General features: G+C 50.5%; 2 protein-coding genes across 6 annotated transcripts in view; one reads left to right on the top strand and one right to left on the bottom strand.

Moving 5' to 3' along the window:
• SPACA9 (sperm acrosome associated 9) overlaps window positions 1-6,601 on the top strand; it is a 38,634-nt gene extending 32,033 nt beyond the window's left edge. The window contains exon 6 of the mRNA XM_053919428.1: window positions 6,057-6,601. Within this exon, the coding sequence (XP_053775403.1) occupies window positions 6,057-6,216 (160 nt within the window). The 3' untranslated portion in view covers window positions 6,217-6,601. The remainder of the gene's footprint in view (window positions 1-6,056) is intronic.
• TSC1 (TSC complex subunit 1) overlaps window positions 1-14,295 on the bottom strand; it is a 42,149-nt gene that overhangs the window by 19,656 nt on the left and 8,198 nt on the right. For 2 of the 5 annotated variants that reach the window (XM_045196715.2, XM_045196714.3), the window contains exons 2-8: window positions 13,232-13,294; window positions 11,148-11,335; window positions 6,943-7,128; window positions 5,130-5,233; window positions 3,911-4,063; window positions 1,528-1,672; window positions 117-271 (exon numbers count right to left, since the gene is read on the bottom strand). In XM_045196715.2, the coding sequence (XP_045052650.1) occupies window positions 117-271; window positions 1,528-1,672; window positions 3,911-4,063; window positions 5,130-5,233; window positions 6,943-7,048 (663 nt within the window). In that variant the 5' untranslated portion in view covers window positions 7,049-7,128; window positions 11,148-11,335; window positions 13,232-13,294. Of the gene's footprint in view, window positions 1-116; window positions 272-1,527; window positions 1,673-2,633; window positions 2,749-3,910; window positions 4,064-5,129; window positions 5,234-6,942; window positions 7,129-11,147; window positions 11,336-13,231; window positions 13,295-14,295 lie in introns of those variants that run through there. The other 3 variants (XM_045196713.2, XM_024562147.4, XM_045196716.3) reach the window with 2 other exon arrangements.

The following is a 14,295-nucleotide window of genomic DNA, read 5'->3' as shown; positions in this document are numbered from 1 at the left end:
GGCCTTGGTCTGGGGGGCTTAGTCTGGGGGGAAGGTAGAGTTTCTTTTCCGAACTCCCCGGCTGCCATTTAACACAAAAGGTACAGATACAGCCTGTCTGCCCAGGTCTCATGTACCTTGACCACTTCCTCAAAGGTCTCCAGGTTCTCCTTCACGCTGTAGTGAGAGCGCAGAAAGGAGACAAAGTTGCACGGGTACATCCCATAGAGGCGGTGAAAGAGAGCGTAAACACCGGTGTGGAGGTGGACGAGGGAGATCTCTGCCACGTGGCCTGAGAAGGAAGCCATCAAGGGGAGACTGAGCTGGACGCAAGACTGCTGTGTGCCAGACAGACATGGACCCAAAGCTGGCACGGGCCTCCCCACCTACCCTCAGAGAGTGGGAGGCGGTCTCAATGCAAATGCGAGCACTGCAGACTCCCCCGGTGAAGATCCACCGGTGGCTCCCTGCGGCCTTAGGATGCGCTCCAACCCACTCTGAGTGACCCGGCGGCTCTTACCGATCTGATCTCTGCCCTCCTCTCCCGTCATCCCTCCCAGAGGACCCCAGACACTCCCACCACACTGAGCTGCCTTTGTAAAGACAGTCGCTGTCCCTGACATTTCTAGTCCCCCTCATCCACCTCCCTGCTCGGCACATGCTCCCTGAGAAGGGCACTGTCTGTCACTTCTGTGCTCTCAGTGCCGTGCGCTGCGCGGGTGCGTGACAAGGTCTAAACATCTGTGAGCCAAAGTGTGAGAACCTTGTAAAATCAGCAGGTAGTCTTTTAGCTATGCAGTCTGTAACTGTAGGGTGAAAAAAGTATCCTGAAACTAGCTTCAAAACAAGCTACGAGTGCAAGAAAGAGAACTCACTCGATCCAGCCGGCCCGGTCCCAGGGGAAAGCCCCAAGTCCACATGCACACACAGACCCTCCTGTGACGGACAGGCCGCCCTGCCCCCAGGAAGAGCTGCCTACATGACTGGCACACGTGGGCCTGTCTCACAGGCTCACACATCCCACCGTCGGCGCGAGCATCGCATGCGGGATGACCAAGATCCCGAGTTCACAGGCTAACAGCTTCTGCACCATTTTGACAGAGCTGTGATAGCTGCCGAGACGGGGAAAATCCACTGCCCGTGAAACGGGGAGACGATCGAGGACATTCTGCACGCTCCACCCCCTCCAGCCTGCCCCCAGCAGGTGCTGGGAACCCAGAGCTGCGCTTTGTCACAGCAGACCAGAGGACGGAGGCAGGGTCGCCCCACAGGCTCACTTCCTCCAGGCCTGCTATGGCTCAGGTTGACACTGTCTTCAGTTCACTGACGGTCAGGAGGTTTTACCTCCCACCAACCCTTTAAGCCAACAGAAGAACAAAGGTCCCTCCACAGCCGTGCCTCCCCTTCCTGCCACAGCAGACACACCCAGGCTGCTTCTTCACCAGCTCCTGACCCCCTTCACAGGTCCTTCCCGTCCAGCACTCGCCCCGCTCACCAGTAATAAGAACATCTGCTGGGCAGGGCACGGCAGGTGCCCGAGACCTTTACCTGGCTTCTTCAGGCACCATGACGAAAGACGGCCGAAGACGTCAAAGAAGTCGTGCAGATGCTGTTTCCCTGACTGAGGGATCGTCGGCAGCATGGTTATCAGCACCAAGACCCCAGTCGTGAGGACGATGACATCAGTGTCCACCTGCAAAGGGAGGGGCGAGCACAGGGAACTGTCAGGCACAGCACTAGGACCAGCAGCAGGCGCGCGATGAGGTGCGGGATGCCAAGGGCTCTCAGGTGAGAGGTCCCCACGGCCCTCAGTGCCTAAGGGTTTGGAGGGTCTGCACCAAAGGAGACCACCCAGGAAAACTACTGAGGACCAGCCCGATGCACCTGGACACATGCATCTGGGAGAGGGGCTTCCATCTGGCTTGGTCCACCCCAAGCCTTAAAGCCCAAGGATGCCCTACTTAGAGCACTTGGAGGAAACAGGAGAAGCTGCTTTTATTTTATTTTTTTAAAAGATTTTATTTATTCATTTTTAGAGAAAGGGGAAGGGAGGGAGAAAGAGAAGGAAAGAAGTATCAATGTGCAAGAGAGATCTGTTGCCTCTCACACACCCCCAGCTGGGGACCTAGCCCACAACCCAGGCATGTGCCCTGACTGGGAATCGAACCAGCAACCTTTTGGTTTGCAGGCTGGCACTCAGTCCGCTGAGCCACACCAGCCAGGGCCTAAGATGATTTTTTTCAACTTAATGTTTTGGGTTTTTTTCCCATTACCATTTAGCCCCCTTACACCCTTCTCCCCCACAAAGCTGTTTTATAAGAAAACAAAGGAACATTGCTGTTTTTGTGTAACCAAATCCTAAAATATTACATTTTAAAAATCAATTTAAAAACACAATACACATTGACAAGTAACACACTACTTTTTAAAAGATTACAGCAGAAGTAGAACCATAAGAAGAAACTGGTACAACACTAACAAGTCTCATTAATGACTCGCCTTCACAATATTTAGAAATCAGCAAATAAAAAAGATGAGAGGGTAACCTCTGACCATGTCTATAATTTAAATATAGAGTCACATAACTTTAGGCTAATTGAAGACACTTAATACCTAATGGATAATAAATCACCTAGACTAGCGCAGCAGCTCACCTGGCCCATAATTAAGTCATGACTGTTGGCCAAGGAACTGGAGTTCAGATCTAAGGAACAAGACAGGTACCAAAAGACCCCCACGGAGGCTAGACAGTCTTCGTTCCTATGAGAGAAGCACTCTACGAGACCAGTCTGGAAGTCAAGTTTAAAATACGTTCAGTTTTTACATCATGTACACGCCTCTCGTTAGGGCCGATATCTAGTAAGAGAACATAAAATAGTGGTAGGAGAATGTACAATGAGTTCTAGTAAAAAAAAAAAAAAAAAAAAAAAAAGGACTAACCCTGACTTTCCTAACACTTTTACTGCAGGCTAGGGTAACAGCCCACGAGAAATTTCCAAGGCTTACCATTTGGAAAAACAGTAGTAGTTTTCAATCTGAACTAAATGCTGGGCCTCAAACTTAGATTATAGCCTCGTCAATGCAGTCGCTTAACAAAATTAAGTTGTTAAAATTGTTCCTGTTTCTCCCAGTATTCCACACATGGTTTTACGACACCCTATCGGTGTGACTCCGTGGGACCCACCTCTAGGGACCATACAGCAGCTAGCCCCTTTGCTGGCCGAGACAGACACCACTCTGCAAGGGGCCGTGTTGAGTGAACCCACAGGTACGGCCAGTCTGCAGCAAATACCACTGGAGCTTTCCAGGTCTCTGTGAGGTGCAGGCACTTCCTATCAACCACATTTTCTTACTTTACAGATAGGAAACAAGTCCAGGAACTAAAACAGATTAAGCACAGAGCCCTGAGTAGTTCTGCAAGCCACTATTAACACTCAAACCAGAAGGTTCTGTTTAGGTTTTGACTGTGTAGAAAAACTAAGGGTAGTGCAAAAAAGTAGAATGCAATTCGGTAGGCACCTCAATTGAAGCCTGACCAGACACACTCCTAACTGGCTAAAAGGGCTTTCTGAGCGCTTTTCCTAGGAGTTAAGAAGGACTTTAGGAATAGGGGTTTCCAAAAGGCAAACCAGCATATGTTTAACTGAGGGAAGGTTAGCAAGGATGAAACCAAAGAGGGCTGGAGTGAATAATGCTGAACCAGCTGAATGAAATGTCGCCAGATTTACTTAGACAAAAGCCATTCAACAGTCAGTGGTGCCCTGAGAACATGCTCAGTCCCAACTCTGGTGTTCAGGGAGAAACACCAAATGCCTAGAAGTTTTCAAACTCTCAAAGTTAAAATCTAGCTGCTCGCTTGCTTGAAGTGACTCGACATTTCAGGAACCATATGCACAAAGCCATTTCACGCGAGCCCATGCCACCACCGTACCTTGAGGCATTTCAGCAGAGAAGGTAAAAGAGGTGCTTGAGAGAGCTTATGCTTCCAGGGCGGCTGCAGCCGGATGACGTGCCCCAGCAAAGACAGGGTGGGTAACCGAGAGGTGGCTTTGCCCAGATATTCGTTCATCTTGTCCAAGAGGTGCTAAGAATGTGAAGAATGGAAATATATCTCAATAAAGTGGCGGGGGGAGGGGTGGGTCAAGGGAGCCAATGCAAACCGTGGACAAACGCAGGAGGCTCACACAAACACAGGTGACAGCGAGGGACCCGGCCCCCCAGGCTTCCCTGATGTGGAACGAGGGTCATGTAGGCACTGGATCACGTTCAAGAATTTATAACCCATGACGGCAAACAAAACACGGCTGTGCCTGGCCTGAGAGAGGACGGCCAGGTGGCACTTCCTAGAAAAGGGTCCGCCTCTGCCAGCAGGCCCTGAGAACGCTCCTTCCTAGACCCCCCTTTTGAAGTACAAACAGGCCACTTGTCGCCATAACCACAGGTCCCAGCCTGAGGCAGTGTTTGGGGCTGGGAGGGGATCCTGCTGGGAGCAGCCACTTCCTGCTACAGTAGCCCAGCGCCAAGGTTTGGCCCCACGTATCAGTCAGGTAGCAGCAGAAGTTCGAATTCAGCCCAGGGTGAAAAAACAAGGTGTACTGTAAAAGGTAGACAACGGCAAGGCCTTCAAGTGCTGGTGAAGTCACCAGCACAGGAGCTCAAGACGCCTCAAAGCCCACCATTACAGTGCCATTGGCTGCCTGCCTGCGACAACACTCAAAGCAAGAGCAGAGCACAAGGGCCCTCGAGTGCTGGGGCACAGGCCTCCTCCACAGCGCCCCCCTTGGCCACCTGCACTTAAGATTTTCCCAGACTGATGAGAAGCCGAAAACCCTGTTCAAAGCGTGGGTTTAACACGGCGTCCTTTACGGCTCAAACTGGCCGTGTACACTGACAGTACCGACTTTCCAGGATTTCTTTAAACAGCAAGGTCTTAAAAAGCCTCTGGAATTCATTTCACTTTGTCAACCGCTCTGGAAAGGTAGGACCTGCAGGAGCTCGGCACATGTGCTGATAGCCTGGGCATGGGCCCTCTGCAGCCGGCAGCGGAGGAGCGAGCACCGGAGCCTGGAGCCGGCACCTCGGGTGTGAGGGGCAGCCGCGCCCCCTCGCCAGGATGCCTCCCACTCTGCGCTCTACCTCCCGGCAGCTACCTTATCGTGTGGCTCTTGCAAGGTAGTCAGGATGTGCAAAACTTGCTGAGAATTGGTTTCCAGGTAATAATCCACCAAGGTGTTCACAAGCATCGGACCACGGTCTAAACAAAGAAAAGGGCAGTTTCTCGTAGTTATTTCCTTTAACACCCTAAATTTACCTCAAACAGTTGCCTGTCACGAAATCCAGAAAAACATTTCTCTGTATGCTACCCAAAGCTATACGAAAACTGCAATTTTCTTCCTTACATTAATTTAGATTTAACAGTAAGATAATACCAAATTCATTTGCCTAAATATCCATAAAAGCACATAGAATGCTATTTTTTATTACTTTTTAAATTAAAATAAAATAACCCACGTCTATTGTTAAGAATTCAGACTATATGAAAGTACACACAATATAAAAAGTCTCCTCACTCCTACCTCCCAACCCATTTCGCAGAGAAATACCCTTGACTTTGGTACGTGTCCTTTCAAAGGTTTTTCTACTTGTAGAATCTTAGTGTCTCTCTGTCTGTGTGGGTATGTCTCTCTCTCTCTCTCTCTCTCTCTCTCTCTCACACACACACACACACACACACACACACACACACACAGCCCCCACATCCATGTGCCCACAGCCTGTGTGTGTTCTGACCATTTCAACAAGGTGGTGCCAGCACCTTCCCCTGGCGGCACCTATGACCCACTCCACTCTCCTCTTTACTGACCTCCTGTTCTCTACTGCGTGGCTCTACGTAATTAATGTAACCACTTACCTACTGAAGGGTACCTGGCTTTTTCCAATTTTTTACTATATTTCATTTCAGGCTATAGTGAAATACAGATTCTTGTCAGTGGGCAAATGGTATATGTTTTGGGGTTTGGGGTTTTTTTTTCTGTTTTATCCTCACCTGAGGACAATTTTTTTTCATTGCTTTCCAGAGAGAGGGGAAGGGAGAAAGAAACATCGATGCAAGACAGAAGCATCGACTGGTTGCCTCCCCGATGCACCCAGGCCAGGGATCAAAGCCGCAACCTTTCGGTTACAGCACAACTCTCCAACCGAGACACACCAGCCCGGGCAAATGGTACATGTTTGTAAACTGATGACAGGTCCGGCAAAAAAGGCTGAACACCAATTTATTCTCCTGCAAACAATGTCTATTTCTTCTTTTTTTAATTAAAAAAAAATTTTTAAAGATTTTATTTTTAGAGAAAGGGGAAGGGAGGGAGAAAGAGAGAGAGAAACATAAATGTGTGAGAGATACGTCAATCAGCTGCATCTCACATGCCCCCTACTGGGGACCTGGCCAGCAACCCAGGCATGTGCTTGACTGGGAATTGAACCCGCTACCTTTCGGATTGCAGGCTGGCACTCAGTACACTGAGCCACGCCAGCCAGGACACAATGTCCATTTCTATGATCAATATTTGATGTTTACCAACCTGGTAAACAAAAATAGGGTATTGTTTAAATTGTTTTCCTCTGATTAAAGAAAGGTTAAGCATTTCTCATATTAAAAATCACATATGATTTACAGATAAACTGTGTATCTGGGATTTGCTTTAAAATACTGGCAGAAGCTTGAGCGCTAGGTCCGTGCGGCTCAGCGGAAGATGGCACTTCTGTGTGTGTGTATTTGAGTGTTCTGCAGTTAACAGCTGCAGACTCACACAGAGCGGCCCCACTGATGAGCATGTGCTCCCTACTGGTGGTTGTTGGGCCTCCAGGGAGAAGGTAAAAACCGCCACTTCTCAGTAGGATTCTGATCTCCAGGTGAACCCCTCCTAACTGGCAGAGGAGCTACAAGAGTGGGACCCAGCTCACCAGAATTGAGGTTCTCTTTAAAGACGGCCGTGACATCATCACGCACACTCAGCATGGGGGAGTCCAGCATGGAGAGGAGCTCCCCAACATTCGCTTGTTGGGCCATCTTCTCACACGGACGTGCTGCGCCGGGTCCAGGACGTGCATTAAAGACTCCAAAGGCTCTTCATTGGTGCCGCTACCAGACTGAGGAAAAGGAAGACAACAGCTTGACAAAACCGTCTTGTTTTTCCCCACAAGAAACTTGCTGCGAGACAAAGCAGCCCGTGTGTTCAGTGCCATGACGTGTGTCCAGAGCTTTGCTGACGACAGCAGGCAGGGTGTATAACTAACCCCCCAGCACAAACTCACGAAGATGAGTTCTAAGGAGGCAGGAGGGAGACACCAGGAAACCGATGCTGGTCAGCGAGACCGTCACAGCACCTGAACAAAGGGGCCAAACCGGAGTCTTCCTACTTCTGATTCTTCCCTGGGTTTTGGGTAAGATTATATTTATTTTTCAGAACACCCATCTAAAAAGTGGATAAACTATTTTCAGGAAAAGAACTGAAGGCACAGTATTGTCTTCTTAACTATCATCTCAGCGTCCAAAGGCTGGTACAGCTGACTAGGTCACAAGCCCCTAGGTCCATACCCAGTTTGCACCAGGGTCGTTTCTCTATTTGGAGGGCACGCTCCTCGTGCCATTGGCTACAGGAAAGGGCCATCAGGGCAAACTTCCCCTTTAAAACTTCGAAACTCAGACCTTTACGGTCGTGGGACAGCTGCAGCATCTTGAGGTACAAAAAAGCAGCTCACTCGCCAAGTGTGGTACACACACAGTTCCATGTGTCCCGACTTCGGTCCCAGGGCTCCATGTTCAAAAACAAGCCACTGCCACTGGCGTCTGTCAGAGCTGCGCGCCTTCTGCAAACACTGTCAAATACACTCCCTCTGTGACCCTCCTTTTAGAGAGAGAGACACACAGGCCAGGCCATTTGCTTGGGGTCGCAAAGCCTGCAAGAGGCAAAACCAGGCAAGTGAAATCTGAGCCAGATCTGCCTGACTCCCAAACCCCAAGCCCCCAAACGTGACCTTAGGCTAGCTTGTGGTTTTGACCCTCACAGCAACTCTGTGTGGGGCAGACAATATTATCCTTATGTTACACGTGAAAATGTGGATACTCAAAAAAATAAACAGATAGCCTCGCCGAGGTCACGTGGTAAAGCAGAACACAGGCGGCCAAATTCAAAAGGCCGATAAGTATATGTCACTTGCAGCCATATTAAAATATACCTTTTTCTATCTCTTTGAATAAGCTAAACTAGAAGCTTGTGCACTTTAGTGTCTATCAAAATCACTTGGGATGCTTGTTGGAAATGCAATTTCCTGGACCCATTCCAGAACTGAATTTTGGGCTCAGGAATCTCCTTTTTTCTTTTTTGTCCTCACCTGAGGACATTTCCCCCATTGCTTTTAAGAGAAAGGAAGGGAGAGAGAGAAATATAAATGCGAGACAGAAGCACTGACCGGTTTCCTCCCGGCCGAGGGATCGTATGTGCCAGGACCAGGGATCAAACCCACCACCGAAGTACATGCCCTGAGCGGGAATCAAACCAGCAACCTTTTGGCTATAGGACAATGCTCTAACCAACCGAGCCATCACGGCCAGGGCTCAGGAACCTGCATTTTGATGGGCACCTAGCAATCCCTGCCTGGGTGACACAGAAGCCCACTCGAGAAGCACTATGTCAAGAGCTAAGCCTTCCCGTAAGGACACCAGACACTGGCACATGTCAGCCGCCACCTATGCTCTTGTCCAATTATAACCTGGTAATACCCACAGGCTTGGCTCTTGGTGAACCAGAAGTTCGTTAGCCAGAAAAACCAATTAAAATGTCTAAATGCATTTTTGATAGCAAATCATGAAGTAGGAAGTTGCTGGGTCACACTTATGAATAGAAACCTTACAGGTAAATCACAAAAGTCAATTTGGTTTTGGGTTTTTTTTAATCCTCACCCAAGGATATATGTACATATCATTGATTTTAGAGAGAAACATCGATCGGTTACCTCCCGTATGCACATTGACCAAGAATAGAACCCGCAACTTAGGAATGTGCCCTGACCGGGAATTGAACCTGCAACCCTTTGGTGCACGGGATGACACCCCCACCAACTGGGCCACCTGGCCAGGGCAATCACAAGGACAATTTGAAAGGGCTCAGAATCTTACAGCTGGTAAGATTTTATCGTAAAAAGAGTTCAGAACTGAGAAGAGAAACAGTTCCACCTTCCTGTGAGCGGCACTACATTACTGTTCTCAGTGAAGAGAGCAGCAGCCTGCGGGTTCCGGAGAGGCTCCCAAGACGCCGCCCGTGGCGCCCTTCGGAGCAGGGGCTGGCACTGCCAGGCACACACTGAGCAGCGCTGTGCGCCGTCACGCAGAGCGCTGGTGAGCAGCCCCTCGAGGCCCCTTTCCAGGCGGCTCTCTAATACCATGCTCACCTCCCGGCCCCTGTTCGTTTCTACTCCGGGGAAATCACAGATGACCCTCAGATTTAAAAGCGCTCTGTCACTGAGTTGGGTTTTGTTCCAGCAGAACTGCTCCTCACCTGGCCTCAGTCTCCAGACGTGCTGCTGCCTTTTGTGTATTCGGAAGGCAGTCCTGTGGGGCAGGCGGTCCTCCCAGGCACAGGGACATGAGCTCCATCCTAAACAAAGGCGGCGACCACCCAGGCCACCTGGCAGTGGTCAGGGATGACTGGCTGGGACTATCAAGCTCACCTTCCAGTTTGCAAATATAATGTAGGCATAAAAGTCTGGTTTCTGAAGCCTACTCTTTCAAATGCTTCAGAGTCTACGGCCATACCACCCCGAACGCGCCCGATCTCGTCTGATCAAATGCTTCACAGAAGGCCAAAAATGAGGTTTTACCTAAAACACATTAGAGTATTTTTGGCAACAAGCTTTTCTCTTTGGATCTAAAATTCTACCTTTTAACCGTATTTTCTAATCCCCAGAAAAAATTAATAAAGATTGGGCTTTGTGTGAGATTCTTCATTTATGTGACCCAAGCTCAGGATACCTGACCTTCTCAAGTCCCTCATGAGAGTCAGATCGTAAGCCTTTGGAGTGAGTCCTGAGGTGAGAGCACCTCCCCTCTTCAAACTCCCGCAAACATTTCCTGCGGGCCTGAGTGCAGGCGCTACACAGGAGACGGACTCGGCAAGGGCCCCCGAGGCCGTGACCGGCTCAGACAGGACTTGGGGGTGGAGAGAGGCACGCGCACTAAACACACTTCGCAGCCTACGGAAGGTGCTGGAAACGGGCACTCAGCGGTGAGCACCACGGGCACATGAGACACCCACTTCCAGCCGTGGATGTCTGAGAATGACGTGGAAGTCTCTCTTCCATTTGGGAAGAACCAGGTCCAGGAAAGAGAGGAGCCAGGACAAGCCAGAAGTGAGTATCTGGGTTAACACATTTCTGTAGCTACACGCCGAGGCCACATTCCATCCACTTCAGTGTTATCTTTAGTGGCCGCATGCCACAGCACAGAGCTACCAATGACGCTATTTATACTAAGGGGCCACGACGTTCACCACCCACTACCCACTCCAAACCTGTCCCTCTGCCAGTCTTCTGGGTCTCAGTAAAAGGCATGACCATCAGTCTACAGCAAACATCCAGGTGACATCCCTGTCACTTCCACCGCTCTTGCCCTCACATCTAACCCATCAGCAAACCACTGATGTCACTAGCCCTCTGTGGTCACCCGGCCCCAGCCCCCTCACTGCCCCGGGAGACAAGGCAGCAGCGGCCCCTCACCACCTTCCTGCTTGTACCCCGCTCCTCTACAATTCACTTGACACCAAACAAGAAACTCTAAAGTGTAGAACTCAGATTCAACATCCCTCCCCTGTTTAAAGCCACTCCGCAGCTGCCCACGGAGCGAGCCAGTAAGAGCCACACTCATGAGCAGCCCGCAAGGCTCCATGTAAGTAGGCCGTTTACAAACCCCCCAACTTCCCTCCGCCTTCACTTCATGCCACTCCGCCTCTGCACTCCCCTCTGGTCTCTGGTTTCTGAAACCCCAGGAAACCAGCTCCTGGCGAGGACCTTGCACGGACTGCCCCCCGCACCCCGGCATGCTCTCCTCCCACACCCACGCATGGAGGACTGTCTTGCAGGTCTCGGTCTCCATACTGGCCCAAACGCGGTACCTGGCTACGTGTGGCCTCGGTCTTTGGAAAGTGTGGAAGTTGAACCGTCCACCGCCGACTTCAGCGGCACTTCTGGCTTCCCTGACTGCATGCGTGCGCACGTGTGAGCTCCATCCACAACGGCACATCCACGTCATCACCACGTCATCCAGCGTACGTGATGTCAGTAAGGCGTGCATTCAGAATGACTGTTAATACCCGAATGATCACTTTCAAATAAAGGCAGAACTTTCTAGAAGTAACATGCAAGTTTTGTATTTTATAGGTTGAAATTCTGTCAGTTTAAGTACCAATGTATACTTAAAAAAATAAAAGCTTCTGTAAATGACGTGACTTTTATATTCAAAATCAGTTAAGAACTCCAAATAAATATATTAACTAATAATATGAACAGTAATAGGGTGGATTAACTATATAACTTTATAAGTAACAGTAATTATTCTTTGAGCCCAATATTTACAAAAATTTTAATAACACCTGGCTAAATGATGGAAATTATATTTTAATTTTAACTTCTATAGAATTTTTTTAGCATTTACTAGAAACAAAATAACCTTAAGAACTGCATTCGTTTTGTGCTCTCGAGAAAACGTCCTATTTGGGAGCGCCTCGCATCTTGTGAGGATGGATCAGAAAGAGAATGTCTGCCTGTCACTTGAATTTTAAATCATGAAAAAAACCCAAAATAATAAAAAATGTTTAACAGAATTTGAGGTTTATGGTATGTGCTACTCAGCTTGGGCCTCGATGACGGGAACACCTGACCACACGATGCGGGTTCAAACTCATGTTCCGTGGGTTTCTAGGGAGGGACAGTGTTAACTACACACACAAAACTTCAACAAAACGACAAAGTTGGAAAGCCGCCTCTACTTTTGAGAACGACGCTCCCCCACCTTTCTGTCAGACACCCCGCACTAAGTCCTGATTTGTGAACGGCGTCGACCTCCAAGGCAAAACCCTGCTTGTTGCACAGCCCCTGCGATGCCAGGGGAGGCAGCCAGGGGCCCTGAGTGAGCGCCAGCACACACCGCGCCCCCCCTCCCGGCGCCTGCCCCCCAGACAGCGGTGCTGCAGACTGACTCCCAGCTCAGCGGTTGGTCAGGCCACTAAGACCACACCCTCCCACAGGAACCCAGTGCCTCACTCCCTGGGAAGTTCCTACCCAGGGGTCTGTGCACCCTCCAGTCCCCAGAGCCCCCACCACAGCGTACCCGTCATCCCCAGAACTAATGAAACCAACAAAGCCAGGCTGAGACATAGATGCTAACTCACCAGTCTGGGGGCTCCGCCCAGGATGCACATTACAGAGTGAGCCTGTGGCCCGGGCCCCGCTGCAGAGCAGGTCATGGGGCAGCATCCAGGCTGTACATGTGGTGTACACTGAATTTACATTCACAGACCCAAGGGCACTTGTATGGCTGGCCTGGGCTGAGAACCTCTGCACAAGTTGAATGACTCACTCCAACTCACAGGCTTCCACTGAATGTAGCGATTAGGAACAAACTCAGCTGTTAGAACTGACTGGAGTCACAGGTCCACTAGGCACTAGCCACGTGACCTCAGAGAAAGCAGCTAGCATCCCAGAGTCCGCTTCTGCATCTCTAAAAAGCAGGTGCATCAAAAGTGTGGTTGTGAAGAAAAGTAATGCACTTAACAGTGCCGGCACCGAATAAGCAATTAATAATCACCAGTAACTCGACCAATTACTTTATGCCATAGACCAGAGGCGTCAAACTCATGTTCACTGCGGGCCACATCAGCCTCCCAGTTGCCTTCAAAGGGCTGAATATAATTTTAGGACTGTAGAAATGTAACTACCCTTAACAGTTAAGGGAGAGCTCAGCACTGCGCGGGTAGAAACAAGGTGCGGGGCCAAATAAAACAAGGTGGAGGGCCTGGTTCAGCCCACGGGCCTTGTGTTTGCCACCTGTGCCACAGACGGTCCAGTTCCCAGCAAGCAGCTGAAACCATACGCATTAAACCCTGTGTGCGAAGAAACACGTATGCACCAGTATAGCCGCGGGCAAGACGACTGATCCCCTTCTGCCTGCCGGAACCAGTGGACTGAGTTGATCCCTTACCTGTTCTGGGGACAATTAGTACTTCAGTTTCCAGTGCTGTCAACCTGGGGTCCTTCATGGTCACTGGAGGGGGAAAAAAACACATATGTGTAAATAACAATCTTACCGGGGCGGGAGGTGGAGGAACGCAGGCACTATCAGAGAAGTCCAGCGTTCATCGGGCCCCACCTCCTCCTGCTCTGGCTCCGACAGGTGGCCGTCCGCTCGCCACGGGAGACACAGGCTCACTGGGCACACTTGCCTCTCCCTGTCTACATTTCTGGACAGCTGGCTGCTGGCAAACTCTTTGTGTTGTGTGGAACTTGCAATGTCTGCCTTTGGCGAACTGTCTGCATTGGAGCTATGAACAAATGGAGAGGACGTAAAAGCTCTGGAGAGGCTCCAGCACCAGGAGGGTCCCGAGTGCAAGCCCAAGCTCTTCCACCTACGAGCCACGCAGCTTGTGGCTCTTTATCCTAAGTCTCTGATGTCCACCTTATGTTAGTTACCCGCCTGCAAGGCAGGAGGGGTCGTGGCCTCTTCCTCACGGGCTGAGCGGGGACTGAAGGAGATGTCACGTCCCCCTGTCCCTGCGCAGCGTGTGGCAGAGTGCTGACTCTAGGAGCCGGGGAGGCAGCCCCAAGAGTGGAGTGATGCGAGGCCCTGCGTGGGCTGCAGCATCCCAGCGCTCACCACCCGCGCCCACCAGGCCCCACTAGCCCCTCAGTCTCTCAACCAAGCCACTCCCACCCCCATGTCTGAACCTGCTGCCCCTCAAGCTAAGCCTTTACCCTTCAAACCTCAGCTTAAAAATCTCCTTCAACTGAGACGCCTTCACTTCCCTCCACTCCCAAGTCCCAGGCTGGGTCAGGGTCCCTGTGACACGCTCTCAGCAGCCTTGATTTCTTTGTGTCCGTAACCACAACCCCATTACACAGGGGTGACTGGTTACTGACCCTGTCTCCCCCACTAGGCCACGAGTTCCGTCCAGCAAGAGAGAGTGGCCTATCAGCATGGCACCTCCACAGCCGCCACGGCATCGGGTACGACGGCTGTTCCAACAGCCCCCCATCCCCCCCAACATC

Source organism: Desmodus rotundus, chromosome 1 (assembly GCF_022682495.2).
Source record: "Desmodus rotundus isolate HL8 chromosome 1, HLdesRot8A.1, whole genome shotgun sequence".
Classification (NCBI taxonomy): Eukaryota; Metazoa; Chordata; class Mammalia; order Chiroptera; family Phyllostomidae; genus Desmodus; species Desmodus rotundus.
This window is presented reverse-complemented; position numbering and strand designations above follow the sequence as displayed.